At 46.7% G+C, this 20588-nt stretch overlaps 1 protein-coding gene across 5 annotated transcripts in view; it reads left to right on the forward strand.

The window, feature by feature from the left end:
- LOC140454472 (spectrin beta chain, non-erythrocytic 1-like) overlaps positions 1-20588 on the forward strand; it is a 274811-nt gene that overhangs the window by 76193 nt on the left and 178030 nt on the right. Inside the window, exons 1-7 of one of the 5 annotated variants that reach the window (XM_072549238.1) lie at positions 714-822; positions 3525-3583; positions 9910-10110; positions 13038-13189; positions 17309-17482; positions 18011-18102; positions 19669-19749. In XM_072549238.1, the coding sequence (XP_072405339.1) occupies positions 9963-10110; positions 13038-13189; positions 17309-17482; positions 18011-18102; positions 19669-19749 (647 nt within the window). In that variant the 5' untranslated portion in view covers positions 714-822; positions 3525-3583; positions 9910-9962. Of the gene's footprint in view, positions 1-713; positions 823-921; positions 1015-3524; positions 3584-9909; positions 10111-13037; positions 13190-17308; positions 17483-18010; positions 18103-19668; positions 19750-20588 lie in introns of those variants that run through there. The other 4 variants (XM_072549236.1, XM_072549237.1, XM_072549240.1 and 1 more) reach the window with 4 other exon arrangements.

Genomic DNA, 20588 nt, shown 5'->3' on the forward strand with positions numbered 1-20588 from the left:
GCATCTGCAGTCCTCACTTTCTCCCCTTGGGATAGGTGTTACAAAACTTGAAAGGGTTCAGATAAGATTTGCAAGGATGTTGCCGGGGTTGGAGGGTTTGAGCTGTAGGGAGAGGCTGAATAGGCTGGGGCTGTTTCCCCTTGACTGTGGGAGGCTGAGGGGGTGACCTTATGGAGGTGAATAAAATAATCGAGGGACATGGATAGGGTAAACAGACAAGATCTTTATCCCCAGGGTGGGGGAGTGCAAAACTAGAGGGTATAGGTTGAAGGTGAGAGGGGGAAGATTTAAAAAGGATCTGAGGGGGCAACGTTTTCACACAGAGGGTGGAACGAGCTGGCAGAGGAAGTGGTGGGGAGGCTGGTACAATTACAGCATTTAAAAAGGCATCTGGCCGGGCACATGGATAGGAAGGGTTTGAGGGGGACATGGGCCAAGTGCTGGCAACACGGGGACTTGTATCATTGAAGCAAGCTGGAACGAGATGGACTCGAGGGTCTGTTTCCTTGCTGTCCGAGCCGAGGGGTAGGGGGGATCGAGTTCCAAGAACTCCGGCCGGCAAAAGCTTCGGGAGGCGCTACATCAATGCAAGTCCTCGCTTTGATCCGCTGCGATTCCCACCGCGTTTTATGCCGACTCGGAGAGAGTGCTGCTGATGCTGCGGGAGGCGTGTCTCTGTCTCTCTCTCTCCCTCCATCCCGTTGTCTGTCTGGATCTCTCAGCCAGGCACCGCAGCCACATCGCGCAGGGAGCAGCAGGAAGAGAAGCCCCACTATCCCCCCCGGACACCAGGCACTACCACCCCCCTCCCCCCCTCTCTGGGTAAGTCCCTTCGGCGCTTGCAGCTCGATGTCCATTGCTGGTCAGTGCATATCCCAGCTCCTGTAGCAGCAATCCCCTCCCCAGACCCCTGCTCTAACAAACAACAAAAAAAAAATCCTTTCGTTTGAATGAACGCTGGGACCATTCAGCCCCTCCAGCCTGCGTCCACCCCAATATACAGCCCCCGCCTCGGTAAGTCCCAATTGTAAAAACTTCAATCTCCCTGCTGCATTCGGAGATTTCAGATTTCCACAGTCTCTGCAGCCAAGGTTGTATTGTGGTTTTCTTTTGGGGGTGTTGGGTTGGTGGGATGTGGGGTTGGGGAGGCTGAGCGAAGGAGAGAGAGGGGACTGCAGGAATATGAAAGCAGGCAAGTTGTGCTGACCCTTCAGACATCCCTGGATAGGCCTCAGCTGGTCTGTGGAGGTTTGTGGGCACCATACTTTACAAAGAATGACAGGCCCGAGGTCTGGTGCCAATGAGGTTTACTCAAACAGTGTCACTGTGAGGGAGTCTGTGGCGATCAGCCCCTTATATAGCTGCCCAGAATGGCACAGCGTGCCTTCCCTTTGTGTGTGTGTGTGTGTGTGTGTGTATGTAAGACTGGGCTGCTGTCTTGTACATGGTGGGTTTCATTCCCAGATTTGCAAGCAATAATAAAAAAAACCCCACAACCTGGCAAACAGCAAGGACGATAGCGTCAGACTTCAGGAGAGACAGGGCACCCGAGTATCAGATCGACTAGTCACTGTGCAGAAAGAGGCCATTCGGCCCATTGTGCGTGTCTTGGCTCTCTGTCAGAGTAACTCCACGAGTGCCCACGACCCTCCTCTTCCCACTAACCCTGCATATTTCCACACAACTACCTGCCCCCTGACTGAAGACAATCACTGAACTTGAGTTTGCGAACAAAGTTTGCATCTTTTGTCAAAGAAAGAACAAACCAAAGAACTGCAGATGCTGAAAATCAAACATAAGTTGCTGGAAAAACTCAGGAGGTCTGGCGGCGTCCATGGAGAGAGAAATAGTTAACATTTTGAAGAAGGGTCACTGGACCCAAAACATTAACTCTGCTCTCTCTCCACAGACCTGCAAAGTTTTTCCAGCAACTCCTGTTTGTTTTTTTAACATTTTCATCATTCACTTTAAAGCTGGTGAACTCAGTTTTTCAGCATCTCCAGGGTCCAGGCCATTAATGATTTTGAGAATCTCAGCTACCACCCTCCCTTCTCCAATCTCACCCACGAAACTGAGACTTCAGTGAGGGTGAATGAAGATATTGAGGCTCTGGTCAAGGAGGAGGAGGCATGCATCAGGTATAGACAACTGGGATCAAGTGAATCAAGTGAATAGGGACATTCTTAAGATAGAAATCAGGAAGGCAAAAAGGGGAGTAAGGTAGCCTTGGCAATATCAGGTTAAGATAATCCAAAGATAGGCAAAAGTGAGGACTGCAGATGTTGATGCCTGCTGGCAGAGCACTTCAGGGAACATCTCTAGGATACCCACACCAATCAACCCCACTGCCCTGTGGCCCAACATTTCAACTCCCCCTCCCACTCTGCCGAGGACATGCAGCTCCTGGGCCTCCTCCATCGCCACTCCCTCACCACCCAACACTTGGAGGAAGAACGCCTCATCTTCCGCCTTGGAACACTTCAACCCCAGGGTATCAATGTGGACTTCACCAGTTTCCTCATTTCCCCTCCCCCCACCTTAACCCAGTTCCAAACTTCCAGCTCAGCACTGTCCCCCATGACCTGTCCTACCTGCCTCTCTCTCCCTTCCCACCTATCCACTCCACCCTCCTCTCTGACCCATCATCTCCATCCCCATCCACCTATTGTACTCTTTGCTACCTTCTCCCCAGCCCCACCCCTCCCCCCATTTATCTCTCCACCCTGGAGGCTTCCCACCTTCATTCCTGATGAAGGGCTTTTGCCCGAAACGTTGATTTTCCTGCTCCTCAGATGCTGCCTGACCTGCTGTGTTTTTCCAGCACCACACTTAATCCAAAGTACTCTTAAGAAGTACATTCAGAAGAAAGCTGCATTTAGGGCCCCTTAAAGATTAGATTAGATTACTTACAGTGTGGAAACAGGCCCTTCGGCCCAACAAGTCCACACCGCCCCGCCGAAGCGCAACCCATCCATACCCTTACATCTACCCCTTACCTAACACTACGGGCAATTTAGCATGGCCAATTCACCTGACCTGCACATCTTTGGACTGTGGGAGGAAACCGGAGCACCCGGAGGAAACCCACGCAGACACAGGGAGAACGTGCAAACTCCACACAGAGAGTCGCCTGAGGCGGGAATTGAACCCGGGTCTCTGGCGCTGTGAGGCAGCAGTGCTAACCACTGTGCCACCGTGCCGCCCACCGTGGAACCACAGGAGATGGGAGAGATACTAAACAAGTATTTTACGTATTTCCTGTGGAGAAAGACATGGAGGCTAGGGACTCAGGGAAATAAATACTGATGTTTTGAAAACAGTCCACATTACAGAACAGGACATGCTGGAGGTCTTAAAAAACATTAAGGTGGATACATCTCCAGGACCTGATCAAGTGTACCCCAGGGCCATGTGGGAAGCTAGGGAAGAAACTGAGGGGCCCATACCAGAAATATTTATATCTACAGGCATGGTTGAGGTGCCAGAAGACTGGAGAGTGGCTAATGTTGTGCCTTTATTTTAAGATGTCTGAGGAGGAGGATCCTGGGAACTACAGACTAGTGAGTCTGACCCTCAGTGGTGGGTAAGTTGTTGTAAGTGACTCTGAGAGATAAGGTTTGCATGCATTTGGAGGGGCAAGAACTGATTAGCAATAGTCAGCATGGCTTTGTGTGGGGGAAACCATGTCTCACAAACTTGATTGAGTTTGGAGGGTGTGACCAAAACGACAGATGAGGGCAGTGCTGCAGACATGGTTTACATGGACATTAGTCAAGCTTTTGACAAGGTTCCGCATGGTAAATTAGTGAGTGAAGTTAGATCACATGGGTTCCAGAGAGAGCTTGCCAATTGAATACAAAATTGGCTTGACTCGAGGAGACAGAGGTTGATGGGGTGGAGTGTTGTTTCTCGGACTGGAGGCCTGTGACCAGTGGGGTTCTGCAGGGATTTGATACTGGACCCATTGCTGTGTGTCATTTATATAAACAATTTGGATGAGAATTTAGGAGGCCTGGTTAGTAAGTTTGCAGATGAGGTCAAAAATCGGCTGCATAGTGGAAAGTGAAGGTGGTTATTAAATATTATGAAGAGATCTTGATCAACTGGGCCAATGGGCTGAGGAATGGTAGATGGAGTTCAGTTTGGATAAATGTGAGGTAAAACGAACAAGGGCAGAACTTATACAGTTAATGGTAGGGCCCTTGGGAGTGTTGTCAAACAGAGACACCTCGGGGTTCAGGTACATAATTCTGTGAAATTGTGTCACAGGTAGACTGGCTGATTAAGGAGGTGTTTAGCACGCTTGCCTTCATTGCTCAGATCTTTGAGTCTGGGATTTGGGATGTATTGCTGGGGTCGTACAGGATGTTGGTGAGGCCTCTTCTGGAGTACCGTTCCAGTTCTGGTCACCCTGCTATAGGAAGGTGATTAGTAAATTGGCGAGTGTTCAGAAGAGATTTACAAGGATGTTGCTAGGATTGGAGGTTTTGAGTTAAGGGGATGCTGGGACTTTTTTTTTAACTGGAATGTAGGAGGTTGAGGGGTTACCTTATAGAGGTTTATAAAATCATGAGGGGTATAGATAAGGTGAATAGCCAAGGTCTTTTCCTACAGTGTAGGGGAGTTCAAAACTAGAGGGCATGGGTTTAAGGTTAGAGCAGAAAGATTTAAAAAGGGACCAGAGGGGCAAATGTTTCACACAGAGGGTGGTTAGTTTGTGAAATGAACTGCCAGAGGAAGTAGTAGATGCAGGTACAGTTACAACATTTAAAAGATATTTGGAGAAGTTCATGGATAGGAGAGGTTTGGAGAGATATGGGTCAGATGTAGGCAGGTGTAGTTTACTTTGGAGAAACATGGTTGGCATGGACTGGTTGAACCAAAGGGTCTGTATGACACTATGATATGCCACCTTTCTTGTCACCAGGAGAGAGATTCAAACAGCACCTTTTGGGGTTCTGGGTTATTGAATGATTACAGGCAGGATATCAGGGTGTTATACCCTTTAGTTGTAAACAGTAAGTCATTATATTACTGTCTGATCTGAGAATATTTGAATGCTGCCATTTTACAATTTGTTACTGGTTCCAAAGTGGGTTTACCAACTTGTGCTGGATGTGTTTCTCAATGCCCACATACCTCTCCTGCCCTTTCTCTCACACTTCCCATTCTCAGGGCCACACTCTGAAGAGATTTATCTCACAGGATGGCTTTTGACCATCAACTTCCCTCCCTAAGTTTGTAGCCATCTTTGAACCAAAGGGTGCAGCAAAACTGAAGCAGTGTCCTGGAGATTAATTCATAACTCTAGGGCACTCCTGAGAAATTCACAACCAACTTCACTAAGTTACCATTAGGCACTGCAAAGTCAAATCATTACAGCTTCAATGTTCTACCCTTCTTCTCCCCTCCTTCCCCATAAAATTTACTCACAGGAACCTACCTTGTTCTGGAATTTAGTGTACAGCAGTATGAAACCAGAAGTAAAGACTACCTATGAGTCAAACTTTCTTTGGGAAACACAGTTGCAATTGTAAAAGTCATGTGTTCAGATGTCACATGACTAAGCATCACTTGCAAAGATGTCATGTGATTAAACTTTCAGGAATGTGCCCAATCAGAGTTGGTCATGGAGTTTGTTGGTTCTAGATTGCAACCTGTAGAAGAGATTGTGGTAGCTATGAGCATTGGTGAGAAATATCTTGTCATAATATTTTATACTGGGTTTGTTCAGTGTTGCTAATGGAATTTATATTCAAGTAATAAATCAGAAAAGCAAATCTCAGTGATGGTAACCATGAAACTATCCTTGATTATTATAATCCCCCATTGAAGTCACTAATATCCTTTAGGGAAGGAAATTAAGAGCAGGAGTAGGCCATTTGGCTCATTGAACCTCTACCTCAATGCCATGTCCTTGTTCTCCTCATACATGTCAATGCTTTTAGCTTCTAGATATCTGTCTGTTTCATTCAGAAATTTATTGAATAACCTGGCCTGTACAGCTTTCTGCAGTAGAGAATTCCACAGGGACGCCACAGTCTGAGTGATGATTTTTCTCCTCATCTCAGTCCAATATGGCTGATTATATATTCCGAGTCTGTGACCCCTTGTTCTGGTCCCTCAGCCAGGGGGGAGTATAGAACATAGAACAATACAGCGCAGAACAGACCCTTCGGCCCTTGATGTTGTGCTGACCTGTGAACTATTCTCAGCTCGTTCCCCCTACACTATCCCATCATCATCCATGTGCTTATCCAAGGATTGATTAAATCTCCCTAATTTGGCTAAATTAACTACATTGGCAGGTAGGGCATTCCATGCCCTTATTACTCTCTGAGTAAAGAACCTGCCTCTGACATCTGTCTTAAATCTATCACCCCTCAATTTGTAGTTATGCTCCCTTGTACAAGCTGGCGTCATCATCCTAGGAAAAAAGACTTTCACTGTCTACCCTATCTAATCCTCTGATTATCTTGTATGTCTCTATCAAATCCCCTCTTAGCCTTCTTCATTCCAATGAGAACAGAGAAACCCATCCTCTCCTCATGGGACAAACCTACCATCCCAGAAAGCACTCTGCTTCACCATCTTTTACCAGTAGGAGCATCCCACCTCCTACTTTTTGTTACTTCTTCTGAAGGATTGAATACCCTTTTGATGCTCAGTTCTTAGTCTTTCCCTGCATCTCTGTCTCTGTAATCACAGTGATTTTGCACTCAGTTACAACCATTTGCACTGTCAATTTGTCTATGTTGTTGTGAATTCTCTGTGCATTCAGATTTAGTAGTTTCAGACTTGACTTTTTGAAAATGTTTACTCTTCCTTTGTACCTTGTGCCTCTCTGCTGTTGTTTCCTCCGTTTTCCACTTTTGCTTTCTCCCTTTCAATTCCATTCTTGTTTCCCTCACTCTCGCCTCCCGATGACACTGTAGTTAAAACCTTCTCCCACTCCACGGTACAAACAAATGCCCCTGCAAGGTGCAACCCCTCCAGCTTGTACAGAACCTATCTTCCCCAGAATCAGTCCCATTGCCTCAAGAATTTAAAATGCCTCCCTTTTAAACCTTCCCTAAAGCCACACCTTCAACAAGACTATTCCTGATGAGGCTAGAACGTGGCACTGGGAGTAACTCTGAGATGACTACCTTTTGAGGCCCTGCTTTGTAATTTATATCCAAGCTTTCTCTATTCTGTTTACAGCAGCTCATCCCTATATTTAGGTGTGTGCTGGTACCAGCATGGGCCATGACCTCTGGCAGTACTCCCTCCTCTTTCAGAATGTCCTGTAGCTGCTCAATGATAGCTTTGACCCTGTCATCATAACATAAGAGAACCTGCGACCACAGAAACCTCTGTCTGTTCCCCTCACAAGTGAATCTCCTATCACTCCTGCTCTGTTTTGACTGTGTTCGGAAGGAGGAATGGCCCCATGGGTCTTCCCGCCTGGTGATCTTTTTGGTGTCTGTTGATCACCTGTTTCGTTTCTGCCTCTGCAGTCAGACCAACTCGCTGACTGTGCTATCCACGAAGATCTCTGCTTTGCCGATCCTCCCCAGTTTGACTCCACCGGGTTATCAGTACTGGATAAGCATGTCGAGAGTGCGGTGCTGGAAAAGCGCAGCGGGTCAAACGAGGAGCAGGAGAATCAATGTTTCAGGCACAAGCCCTCCATCAGGAATGAGGCTATCTATCAGGAATGGATAAGGATGACCAATTTCCTTCCCTGTAGTGCATTAGTGTGCCCAATGGGATTTTACAACAAGCGATGGAACAAAGAACACAGAACAGTGCAGCATGGGAACAGGCCTTTCGGCCCACCTAACCTTACTAAACTGAAAACCTCTTGACATTGTCATATCCCTCTACTCCCTCCCTGTTCATATATCTGTCAAGATGCCTCTGCTTCCACTACCTCCTCTGCAGATATCACTCTTTGTGTAAAAGATTTTGCTTCTCACATCTCCATTAAACTTCCCCCCCCCCCCTCTTTTATGTTAAACCTCAGTCCCCTATAATTGACATTTCCACCCTGGGGAAAATGTCTTCAACTATCCATGCCTCTGATAATCTTGTAACCTTCCATCAGCTCGCCCCTCATCCTTCGATGTTTGAGTGAAAACCAAAACGAGGTTTGTCCAATCTCTCCTCATAGTTAATATCCTCCAAATGGGCAACATCCTGGTAAACAGTTTCTGCGCCCTCTCCAAAGCCTCCACATCCTTCTGGTAGTGTGGTGACTGGAACTGTACACAATACAGAGGAACCTCGATTATCTGAAAGACACGGGTGAGCAGTATTTCATTCGGTTAACCAAATTCCGGATAACTGATTGCTGGATAACATAGTTTAGCCGAACATCGGGACCTTGTGATCTTGCCGGATAATCCGATATTCGGATAATTGAATGCAGGATAATCGAGGTTCCTCTATATTCCAAATGTGGCCTCACTAACGTTCTATACAAATGCAACATGACTTGCCAATCTTTATACTCTGTGACCCAAACAATGAGGGCAAACATGCCTTATGCCTTCTTGACCACCTTACCCACTTGTGTTGCCATTTTTAGGGAACTGTAGACCTGTATGTTTAGATCCCACTGTATGTTAATGCTACTAAGGGTTCTGCCATTTACTGTACACTTCCCTCCTGCAATAAGCCTTCCAAAATACACCACAGTGCTTTTGTCCAGATTAAGTTTCATCTGCCATTTCGCTGCCCAAGACACCAGCCTAATTTATATCCTCCTGTATCTTCCTCACTGTCCACTGCTTTCCCCAGTCTTTGTGTCATCCACAGACTTGCTGATCAGGCCACCTACCTTCTCATCCAAATCATTTATATATATTATATACATATATTTATATACGATATAGATATAGATTCCCTACTGTGTGGAAACAGGCCCTTCGGCCCGACAAGTCCAACACCGACCCTCCAAAGAGTAGCCCATCCAGACCCATTCCCCTACTGCTCTACATATAGCCCAGACTAATACACAGAACCAATTTATGTATATTATAAACAAGGTGGGTGGGGGGCGGTGGTGTGTGTGTCCCAGCACTGATTCCTGCAGAGTACCACTGGTCACAGTTCTACATTTTGAAAAAACACCCTTCTACCACTACTCTCAATCTTCTATGACTGACCCCATCTTACCTGCTCACTGTGGATCCCATGTGACTTCACCTTCTGTATCAGCCTGCCATGAAGGACCTTGTCAAAGGCCTTGCTAAAGTCCATGTAGATAACATCTGCCACCCTGCCCTCATCAATCATTTGTCACTACTTCAAAAAAAGGAGGAAGTGAGGACTGCCGCTGCTGGAGATCAGAGTCGAGAGTGTGACGCTGGAAAAGCAGGCAGCATCCGAGGAACAGGAGAATTGGCGTTTCAGGCACAAGCCCTTCATCAGGAATGTCTATTTCAAAAAAACCCAATCAAGTTTATGAGATATGACCTGCACAACACCATGCAGTGTATTGCTAATCAATCCATATATTTTCAAATGTAGTTGCCATGGATACCATCACAGAGATTTTATGAATTGGATTTAAATTCCAGTAGCTGACCTGATGGGATTTGAACTCATGGCCTGGGGACTGTGGGGTCCTAGTCTCATGATGTTACCACCAACCCTCAGCCATCATCCGTGAGAAGCTGGGTTGTCTCAGGCAGTGAGTTTGCTGTTATTGTTTTATTGTAGTTAGTTGTTCTTTCCTCATTTGTTACCATGGTTACAGAGCACAAGTGGTAGGCCTTTTATGGTGCAGCGGTAATGTCTCCACCTCTGAGACAGGAATCCAGATTGAGTCCCATCAGTTGCAGATGTGTGGAATAACATCCCTGGACAGGTCGCTATAGAAAATATCTACATGGCATAACAGTGCCTTCGTTTTTTTTTCAGATTTCAAGCTTCCCACTTTTATCCAAGACATCTGACCTCTGAACCTTGACACCATGTCATCTACGGCCACTGACCTCGACAACATGGAGGTGCAGCGACAATACAAAGTGAGCAGTCGATGGGAGACCTCAGACAGTCAATGGGAAGAGGAGCACAGCACCTCCAAATTGTTTGAATCATCCAGAATCAAAGCCCTCGCTGGTGAGTCTTACCCGACTTAAACCTCATCAACTCACTCAGTAAGGACCCTCCTCTCCACAGTAACTGCCCCACTCACTACATGAAATGCCTCCCTCACTGCTGTAAAAGCCCCCTCTCCACAGTCAATGCCCCACATTCTTGAGCTGCTTCATCAATGACCTTCCCGCCATTATAAGGTCAGAGGTGAGGGTGTTCATTGAGGACTGCACAATGTTCAGTGATTCTTCAGAAACTGAAGCAATCCATGTCCAAATGCAGCAATACCCAGTGGCATTGTGGGTCAACCAGCTGCAGCGATACAAGATGGTAGCTCACCATCACCTTCTCAAGAGGCAACTAGGGATAGCCAGTAAATACAGGGCCGAGCTAACGATGCCTCCATGTAGGAAGTGAAAATTGTTTAAAGTAAAACTTTAATGTTCATTTCAGTCACTTTTCTCATTTTGGGTTTGTGAGTGTCATACCTTTGCAAGCCGAACTGACCATGACAACTGGAATTTGCTGTTGAAAGTCTATCCTCAGCCAATGGTGCGCTCAGAGGAGGTGACGTATGTATTCTGGCTGAGGAACAGGCAGAAGGTCAGTGCCCACTGGGTGGTTGAGGTGGTGGGGGTGGGAGGGGAATTACAAGGGAAAGGTGGGATTGGGCAGCTCACTGCCACTGGTGGGGTGTTTGGGGTGCGGGGAGGGCGTTTGGGAGATGTAAACATGCTGGCAAGCTGACCCTCGCAATTGCCGCAGCATCCATCAACCCTTGGTGTCTTCTGTTCGTCGCTACACCCTCAGTATGAGCTCCCTGACCTTTGACATGGCCTGGGCTGGAATTAGAAATGCTGGTCCCTTTCGCTCCAGAGTTGATTGGAAGTGGGTGACCTTTGTATTGTGCAGCTGGGGCCTTCTGCAATGGGGATGGGGTGTTGATTTCTGGATGGGGTAAGGTTGAAACTGGTGTTCGTGCTAAAGTGTAGATTTGCAACAAAACTCTTGCAAATCTTCAAAAGTCTTTCTGTCTGCAATGGTATTGCTGGATTGTTCATGCAGAGACCCAGGTCATGACAGCTACACTCGAAGAAAAAATAGGTATAGTTTATTAATTATGACGTTGTCTGTGCGTTTGATGACTCACTCAGTCTCTGAATATTTTCAATATATTTCTCTGAATAATTGGACGTTGGTTAGTGCACCGTTGGAGTATTGCATGCAATTCTGGTCTCCTTCCAATCATAAAGATGTTGTGAAACTTGAAAGGGTTCAGAAAAGATTTACAAGAATGTTGCCAGGGTTGGAGGATCTGAGCTACAGGGAGAGGCTGAACAGGCTGGGGCTGTTTTCCCTGGAGGGTCAGAGGCTGAGGGGTGACCTTATAGAGGTTTACAAAATTATGAGGGGCATGGATAGGATAAATAGACAGAGTATTTTTTCCTGGGGTCGGGGAGTCCAGAACTAGAGGTTTAGGGTGAGAGGGGAAAAATATAAAAGAGACCTAAGGGGCAACTTTTTCACGCAGAAGTTGGTACGTGTATGGAGTGAGCTGCCAGAGGATGTGGTGGAGGCTGGTACAATTGCAACATTTAAGAGGCATTTGGATGGGCATATGAATAGGAAGGGTTTTGAGGGATGTGGACTGGGTGCTTGCAGGTGGGACTAGATTGGGTTGGGATATCTGGTCGGCATGGACGGGTTGGACCGAAGGGTCTGTTTTCATGCTGTACATCTCTATGACTCTATGACTCTATGTTCTGGGGAACTGGATTTGAACTCTGCCACACAGCATATTGTAGAAATTGCATTCAATTTTTAAAAAAGTCAGGAATTAAAGATCTAATGATGACCTTGAATTGTTAGGAAAAGCCCATCTGGTTCACTAATGTCCTTTGGGGAAGGAAAAAAGCCATCCTTACAAGGTCTGGCCTTCATGTGACTCCAGACCCAGAGCAATATGGTTGACTCTTAACTGCCCTCTAGGCAATTAGGGATGGGCAATAAATGCTGACCCACCCAACAGTGCCCTCATCCTGAATGAATTAAAAAAAAAGATATTAGCACATGGATATTGAAGATTCCGACAGTTTCTATCTAACCTTGTTCTCTTTGTCAACTTTAAATGCTGTGGTTATATCTGGACCCATTCCCACATTCCCACATTCCCACATTCCCACATTCCCAGGCATCGCCTGGTTATATGGTGGAGTGAAGTTCCCAACAGGGAAATGGCTCCTTAAGGAGCCTCAGCTTGACAGTCTCTTTGCCCTAGAGAGGGTGCAGATTCTAGCTGAGCCTTGTATAATCACTGAGGGAGTTACTCTGTGCTAATGGTGTGTGGAGAGGTACTAGGCTGTGGTTTAACACCTTCCCTTCTCCCTCTACCTCCCTCCCTCTCCCTACAACTTTCTGCCTTCCTCTCCCTCTCATTCTCTTTCCCTCTCTCTCTCCCTCTATCTCTCCCTCTCTCTCTATCCCCCTCTATGTCTCTGTCCTTCTCCCTCCCTGTATCTCTCCCCCCTCTTTCCTTCTCCCTTCCCCACACTCTCCCTCCCTCTCCCCTTTTTCTCTTTCTCCCTTTTTCTCTCTGTCTCTCTGTCCCTCTCTGTCCCTCTCTCCCTCCCTCTCTCTCCCTCTCTCTCCCTCTTCCTATCTCTCCCTTTCTCTCTATCTGTTTCTCTCCCTCTCTGCCCCCTCTTCCTCTCTTTCTCTGTCTACTCTCAACACCGTCCTTCTCCCTCTCCCTCCCTTTCCCTCTCTCCCCTTCCTCTCTTCCCCTTCCTCTTCCCCTCCTTCTCTGCCCTCCCTCTCTCCTGCTCTCCCTCTGTGTCTCTGACCCACTCTGTCCATCTCTCTCTCCCTCCCTCTCTCTCTATTTCTCCCTCCCCCCTCTCCCCCTCCTTCTCCCTCCCCTTTCGCCCCTCCACCCCCCCCCCCCCTCCCAGATGAGCGGGATGCTGTACAGAAGAAGACCTTTACCAAGTGGATGAATTCTCACCTGGCGCGCGTGATGTGTCGGGTCACAGATCTGTACGTGGACCTGCGTGATGGCTGCATACTGACCAAACTGCTGGAGGTTCTGTCGGGAGAGCAGCTGGTAATAGATCCACCTTCACTCTTCCTGCCGCTTACCGGGGGCCTGGTAACACCATGCAATCCATGGCAATCTATTAACCGCCGATCTCCGGAACCTCGTACATCAACATTGTGCCAGAACTGTCTCCGAAAACTTGAAAAATCCAAAACAAAAGGAGCTGGAGGAGGCCATACAGCCCTTTGAGCCTCCTCTCTCTCCATACCATATTCCCACTTTAGCCCCGATGCCTTAGAAATCTCTAAACGCACCAACCTCTTTCTTGAATCGATGCAGTGATTTGGCCTCCGTTGCTTTTTGTCGTAGAGAATGCCACAGTCTCACTGCCTTTAGAGGGAGGAATTGTTCCCTCATCTCCGTACTAAATGGTCTACCCCATATCCTTAGACTCTGACCCCCGGTTCTACCCTCTCCAGTGAGGGGAAGCATCCTCTCTGTATCTAGTCTGTCTAGCCCTGTTAGACTTCCAGACATTTCAATCAGATCCCCCTCTCTTCCTTCTAAGGCCCAGTCAGACTAAACTCTCCTCATGGAGGGGGGGTCCTGCTATCCCAGTATCAGCCTGGTGAACCCCTACTGCACTCCCTCGAGGGAGGATATATCCTCTCTTAGGTAGTGAGACCAAAATTACACTCAGTATTCCAGCTGGGTCACACCAAGGCCCTGGTTAACTGCAGTAAGACATTCCTACTTCTGAATTCAAATCCCTGGCAATAAAGGCCAATATACCCATTGCCTTATGAATTGCTCACTGCTCCATTCTATTGACTGGTGTACGAGGGCACCCTTTGTCCATCCGCACTTCCCAATATGTACCATTTCAATCACGCTTTCTGTTTTTCACACCAAAGTGTATTACTTCACATGTAGCCACACTGGACTGCACCAGCCATGTGTTTGCCCACTGACCCAGCTTACTTGAATGACCTCCTCACAGTTTACAATCCCATCTCGTCTGTGGCCATTAGGAAACTTGGAAATATTGCATTTGGTTCCCTCATCCAAATCATTTATCTATATTGTGGATAGCTGTGGCCCAAACACTGATCTGTGCAGTATCCCACTCATCACAATCCACCATCCTGAAAATGATCCATTTGTTCCCACACTCTCTCTCAGGTCAGTCAATCCCAGCTGGTACATCAGACACTTATGCTGCGTGCTTTAATTTTTAGCCTCTTGTAACCTTTTCAACCTTTCCTTGAAATCCAAAAACACCACATCCACTGATTCTCCCTTATCTATTCGATGTGTTACATCTTCAGAAGAACCTAGTGGATTCGTGAAGGGCCTTTCATAATCTCAGAGTTAAAAATCACACAACATCAGGTTATAGTCCAACAGGTTTATTTGGAAGCACTAGCTTTCGGAGCGCTGTTCCTTCATGAAGGAGCGATGTTCCGAAAGCTAGTGCTTCCAAATAAACCTCTTGGACTATAACCTGGTGTTGTGTGACTTTTAACTTTGTACATCCCAGTCCAACACTGGCATCTCCAAATCATTCATAATCTCGTGCTGACTAACTGCTTTGCAAGTGTTCTGTTATCATATATTTTATAATAGACACTAGCATTTTCCCCTGAGCCAATGTTAGACAAAGTGCTCTATATTTCTTCAATTTATTTCTCCTTTGTTTTAAATAGTGAGGCTATACTTAGCACCCTCCAGTCTGGAGGAACTGCTTTGGAGCCCATAGGAGTTTAGAACATGCCTACCAGCAAATCCAATATTTCCAGGGCCACTTGCTTGAATACTCTGGGATGTAGATTTTTCAGGCCCTTGGGATTTGTCCGCCTTTAGCCTCGTGAATTTCTCTTGTATCATTTTGTTACTAATACTGATTTTATTCAATTCTTCCTTCTCCGTAGATCTTGGCATTCTAAGATTTTTGGGAAATTACTTCTGTTCTCTTTTGTGAAGACACAACCAGAAAACGTGTTCAATTCTTATGCCATTGCTTTGTTCCCCATTACAATCACGTCCATTTCTGAGGATCGACATTTGTCTTCGCTGATTTTTTTTTTCCCGCATATTTATAGAAGCTTTTACAGTCAGTTTTTATGTTCCTGCAAGTTCACTTTCATACTCTGCTGTATGCTCTGTACTTCTTTATCAAATCTTTTGTCGTTTCTTTTTGCTGAATTCTAAACTCAGGTTTGCTGCTTTTTCTGGCAATTTTATATGTCTCCACTTTGGATTTAATACCACCCTGAATTGATTTTGTAAGCCATGGTTGAACCAATCTTCCTATTTCATTTTTGGGTTAGATGGGAATGAATAATTGTTGTAATTCATACATACATTCTTAAAATATTAGCCATTGTGTACCCATTTATGCCAGGACTTTTAGAAACATTCTCCATTCCATTATCGCCAATTTGTGCTTCATAACCTTTATTTAGATTCAAGACCTTAGTTTTGGATTTAACTTCTTCACTCTCCATCTTAATGAGCAATTCTATAATTTTATGATCGCTCTTCCCTAATACAGCAAGATTGTTAGTTAATGCTTTTTCATTGCACACAATACCTGTCTAGAACAGCCTGCTCTCTAATTGGTTTCTCAATGTATTAGTCTAAAAAAACCATGAAGTGTACACGCCAGGAAATCCTGCTTCATGGTGGTTTGGTTAGTCCAATGTATATGTAAATTAAACTCACCCATGATTACAGTTGTAACCTGATTAATTGCATTTCTACTCTCCAGGCAGCATCTTGGTAAACCTCTTCTGAATCCTCTCCAAAGCCTTGACATCCTTCCTACAATGTAGTGATCAAAATTGAACGCAATACAAATCTCCTGTTTAATGCCTTCTCTTAAATCACGACTACTGTTTGGGGGCCTACAAATAATCTCCTTTGAGTTTTGTACCTCCACCTGTACAGTTTCTACGTCAAGAATTTCTGAGCCAGTCTCCTTCCTCATTAAAAACCGAAAGGACTGCGGATGCTGGAAATCAGAAACAAAAACAGAAGTTGCTGGAAAAGCTCAGCAGACCTGGCAACATCTGTGGAGAGAAGTCAGAGTTAATAGTTCAGGTCCAGTAACCTTTCCCCAGAAACTTGAGACCATTAGACCCTTCGTTTCTGAGGAAGGGTCACTGAACCTGAATGTTAACTGTGACTTCACTGCACAGATGCTGCCAGACCTGCTGAGCTTTTCCAGTGATTTCTGTTTTCAATTAAAACTCCTTTACTAACAATACTACCCCACCTCCTCTTCCTATATTTCTGTCCTTCCTAAGTGTTAAATACCTGGCGGATATTCAGATCCCATCCTTAGTCTCACCCTGCTGCCATCGAGTCCTACAGCATGGAGACAGGCCCTTCAGCCCAAACTGGTCCATGCTGACCAAAATGATCATGTTTCTGTAATTGTTCTGGATCAGAACAGTGTATACCCATTGTCCTTGCTTGGAGAGCAAAAGGAAAACTCACCTCCCTCTGCCCTTGGAGGATTGTTATTTGTTGCTCTCTCTCTCTCTCCAGTTTACAGCTCATACTTGGTTTGCTCCAGGCCTATCTCTTCTGACACACTCAAAGCTGGCCTCCCACATTCCACCTTCTATAAACTTGAGGTCACCCGAAGCTCCTGTTTTTCTGTATCCTTCCTCACAACAAATCCCGTTCTCCCGTCAGCCCTGTGCTCGCTGACTTAGACTAGCTCTTGGGTAAACAACTTGGAATCACACAGTGCAGAAACAGACCCCTCGGTCTAACCTGCTCATTATGACCAAGTTCCCAAAATAAGCTTATGCCACCTGCCTTCCTTTGGACCATATCCCTCCAAAACTTTCCTTTTCATTAACTTTATCTAAATGTCTTTTCAATGTTGGACCTGTGCCCGCAAATGCCACTTCCTCTGGAAGTTCATTCCTCACACCAACCACCCTGTGGAAAAAATATTTATTCTTTTAAAATCTTCCTCTTCTCACCTTTAAAACATGTCCCCTAGTCTTGAAATCCCCCACCCTAGGGACATGACACCCGCCATTCAACGTATCTACACCCCTCATGCTTTTTAGAAATGTCTATGCAAGTTGTTGTTGGCTGTGTGTTAGTTCTGACGATGGTGTGTGAGTATTTTAACTGTCCCCTCCCCCACCCCTTCCCCAACTGCAGCCCAAGCCGACACGGGGCCGGATGCGAATCCATTCCCTGGAGAATGTGGACAAGGCTCTACAGTTCCTGAAGGAGCAGCGTGTTCACCTGGAGAATGTGGGCTCGCACGACATCGTCGACGGAAACCACCGGCTCACTCTCGGCCTCATCTGGACCATTATCCTCCGTTTCCAGGTAACGGCTTCCAGGCAGACCTTGACCAAGGACCATCCTGGGCTGTCTGAGTCAGTGCCTGCCCTCTTGGGGAAAGATCTCAGATTAGGGGCAAGAGGGTGAGGGACAGAGAAAGGGGAGAAAAAGATTCTGAGGAGAAAAAGATTCTGAGGTTAGTCAGAGAGGAGAGAGGAGGATGTTTGGGGAGGAGGAGGGACTGAGAACTCAAAAGCGGAGAGGATGTGTTTAGGGCTGGGAGTTGCAGGAGGGTAAGGGAAACAAAACAGAGGGGGGAGGGGGAAGGGTATCTGAGAAAGGGGAAGAGGAGGGGAGAATACTTGTAGAGACTGAGAGTTGAAGAGTCCGGCATGGGGGCAGGTGCTGGGTGGCAGGGGGTTTGAGTTGGAGGAGGAGCTGGAACTAGGAATGGGGGGGAAGCTGAGGGTCAGAGTAAATTGAGTGATTGGAGGGAGAGGGTCTCTGAGTGGAGAAGGGTCTGGGGCGGCCATCTTGGTCTTTCAGGCTCTTTTGTAGGTGTCTCTGCTCCAGATTCAGGTGATTAAAATCAACACAGAAGACAACCGAGAGACTCGCTCGGCCAAAGACGCTCTCCTGCTGTGGTGTCAGATGAAGACAGCTGGGTGAGTGATCATACTGACAGGGGTGGAGGCTGGAGGTCAGAGTGCATCGGCTGGGGGTCAGAGGGCAGACCAACCTCTCTGTTCTTATTCAGTACAGGGCTGGCATTAGCCAGGATTGCAGTGATCAACTGCACTCTAGGAACCTTCTTACCATTGTATAAGATCCTGGGAGAGCTAGTCGGAATGGGTGTGAAGAAGATATTTCACTCACAGTGTTCAGTATGCAGTGCTGCAGAAATGGCTCTTCACCATTTTTGAGGGACCCATGTGAAGCAAATGGTTGATCCCATTGAAAACAGGAAAATGAAAACTTGAACAGAAATTTATTGAATGACAGCAATGTGCTCCAGTTCCCCCCCCGCCCCCCCTTGCCCGCTGCCCCTCAGTCTCTGGAAATCCTTGAGCGAGGCAGTAGAAATGGGCACCCCCTCTCTGGAGACAACTGGGCTCAGAGGGAGGGAGAAGCGTGCTCTCCTTGTACACTGTTGGCAAGAGCAACGAGAATAAGCAAACCCATTCTTACAATATAATCAAGATCTTTAATGAAATTTAAGTTATAATGTCCTTCCCAGTGTGAACAATGCACTCCACCTTGCCCTGTGATGTCTTTGGGTCAGGTGGCTCAAGTGTACCAGAGAACACCTCTCCCCCTCCAAGGGTATCTGGGCATGGACAAGAGAAGGGAGGCAGTCTGGGTGAATGACCCCCAATACCCACTGCCAGGAACTGTTAAGTCTCTCTTTATATGTGCTCAAGGTACTTAATCAGCCAGTACCCTTCACCTTCCTATTGGTTCCAAGCCTCATCCAAATGTTCCTCTTGTTGAGGAAGGCACAGGATTAGTTTCCCCATGGAGGGATTTTTAACCAACCTGCTCAGCGATGTTTTGACGCACCTCTGTAGCAGGCAGGGCTTGAAACTGGACCAGAGGTATGGACACTACCACCACACCATAGGAATTCTCCGTTTCACCCCCTCACCCTGCCTCACTGGTGTGTTCTTAACCTTAACAATATGCTGGACAGCTTCAGCCACGCCTGTTCTTTTTCCAGCCCCCCGTCATGCTTTGGAGGTGCCGGGGTTGGACTGGGGTGGACAAGAGTTGGAAATCTGGACCATAACCTGGTGTTGGGTGATTTTTCACCAGATCCACATCAGCTGCGTCAGCTCTCCCAGTACCTGTTTAAACCACAGAATTCCTGCCCTTCACCTCAAGCGAATGTACGCTGATCACAGCGAGGTTGGGGGGGGGGGGGGCGGTCGTGATAGTGTCTCCCTTCTTGAGCAGTCCTAGCCGTGTGGGTTACACTGCCAGTTTCTTTCAATTAGTAGGAGGCTTAGTGACAGAACACAGTGTCGTCTACCTCGTCCTGAACCAACACACAGTGCTGCAGAAGCACCTCTTCATAGTTTTCAAGAGGTTCATTAACAATAAGTGACCGAACCCCTATTAAAAGCAGAAAATTTGATGTCTGTCACAAAACAGGATAATTAAGCAGTCTATGCAGTTCTAGACAAAGGCCAGCTAAAAATTGTTAAATGTATCTGTTTGATTATCGTCCTCAGATATCCCGGTGTGAATGTGCAGAACTTCACCAGCAGCTGGAGTGATGGGCTTGCATTTAATGCTCTCATCCACAAACACAGGTACACGTCTTTGCTTTGGGGGGGACAGGACTCAGGGCTGGAGGCTGCTGGGATTAGACGGCTTGCGTATTGCTTTCAGTTCTGGTCACCACATTACAGGAAGGATGTGGAGGCTTTGGAGAGGCTTGCAAAAAAGGTTTACCAGGATGCTGCCTGGATTAGAGGGTAGGAGTGATAAGGAGAGGCCAGAAAAACTCAAGTTGTTTTCTCTGGAGTGGCAGAGGCTGAGGGGAGACTTGGTTGAAGTCTATGAAATTATGAGGTCCCTAGATAAGGTTGATAGAACCTTTATCCAAAGGTGAAATGTCTAATACTAAGGGGGCATGCATTTAAGGTGATAGCGGGCAAGTTCAAAGGTGATGTGAGGGGCAAGTTTTTTATGCAGAGAGTGTAGGAGTCTGGAACGTAATGCCAGGGGTGCTGGTGGAGGCAAATACAATAGGGGCGTTTAAGGGGCTTTTAGATCAGTGTATGAATACTTAAGGGATGGACCAAGGGCAGGCAAAAGGGATTAATTAAATTTGGCGTCATGTTCAGCACAACATGATGGGCTGAAGGGCCTGATCCTGTGCTGTACTGTTCTATGACCTGTGTCTTGAATCAGCAACCAGTCTCAGGCGGCACCAGTATTTCCACCCCCACCCCCCCACCCCGTCTCTCAACTGTCATTTCCACAATCGTTTCCAATCCCTGGGATGGGACTGGCTTGGGATCAAGTGTTGAAAGTAAAAGACTGCAGAAGGTCCGAACTAGAAACGGAAAGTGCTGGAGAAGCTCAGCAGGTCGTGCAGAGAGAAACAGAGTTAATATTTTGAATCGGGCGTGAGTTTTCTTCAGAA

The sequence above is a fragment of the Chiloscyllium punctatum genome, chromosome 29 (genome assembly GCF_047496795.1).
Source record: "Chiloscyllium punctatum isolate Juve2018m chromosome 29, sChiPun1.3, whole genome shotgun sequence".
NCBI lineage: Eukaryota > Metazoa > Chordata > Chondrichthyes > Orectolobiformes > Hemiscylliidae > Chiloscyllium > Chiloscyllium punctatum.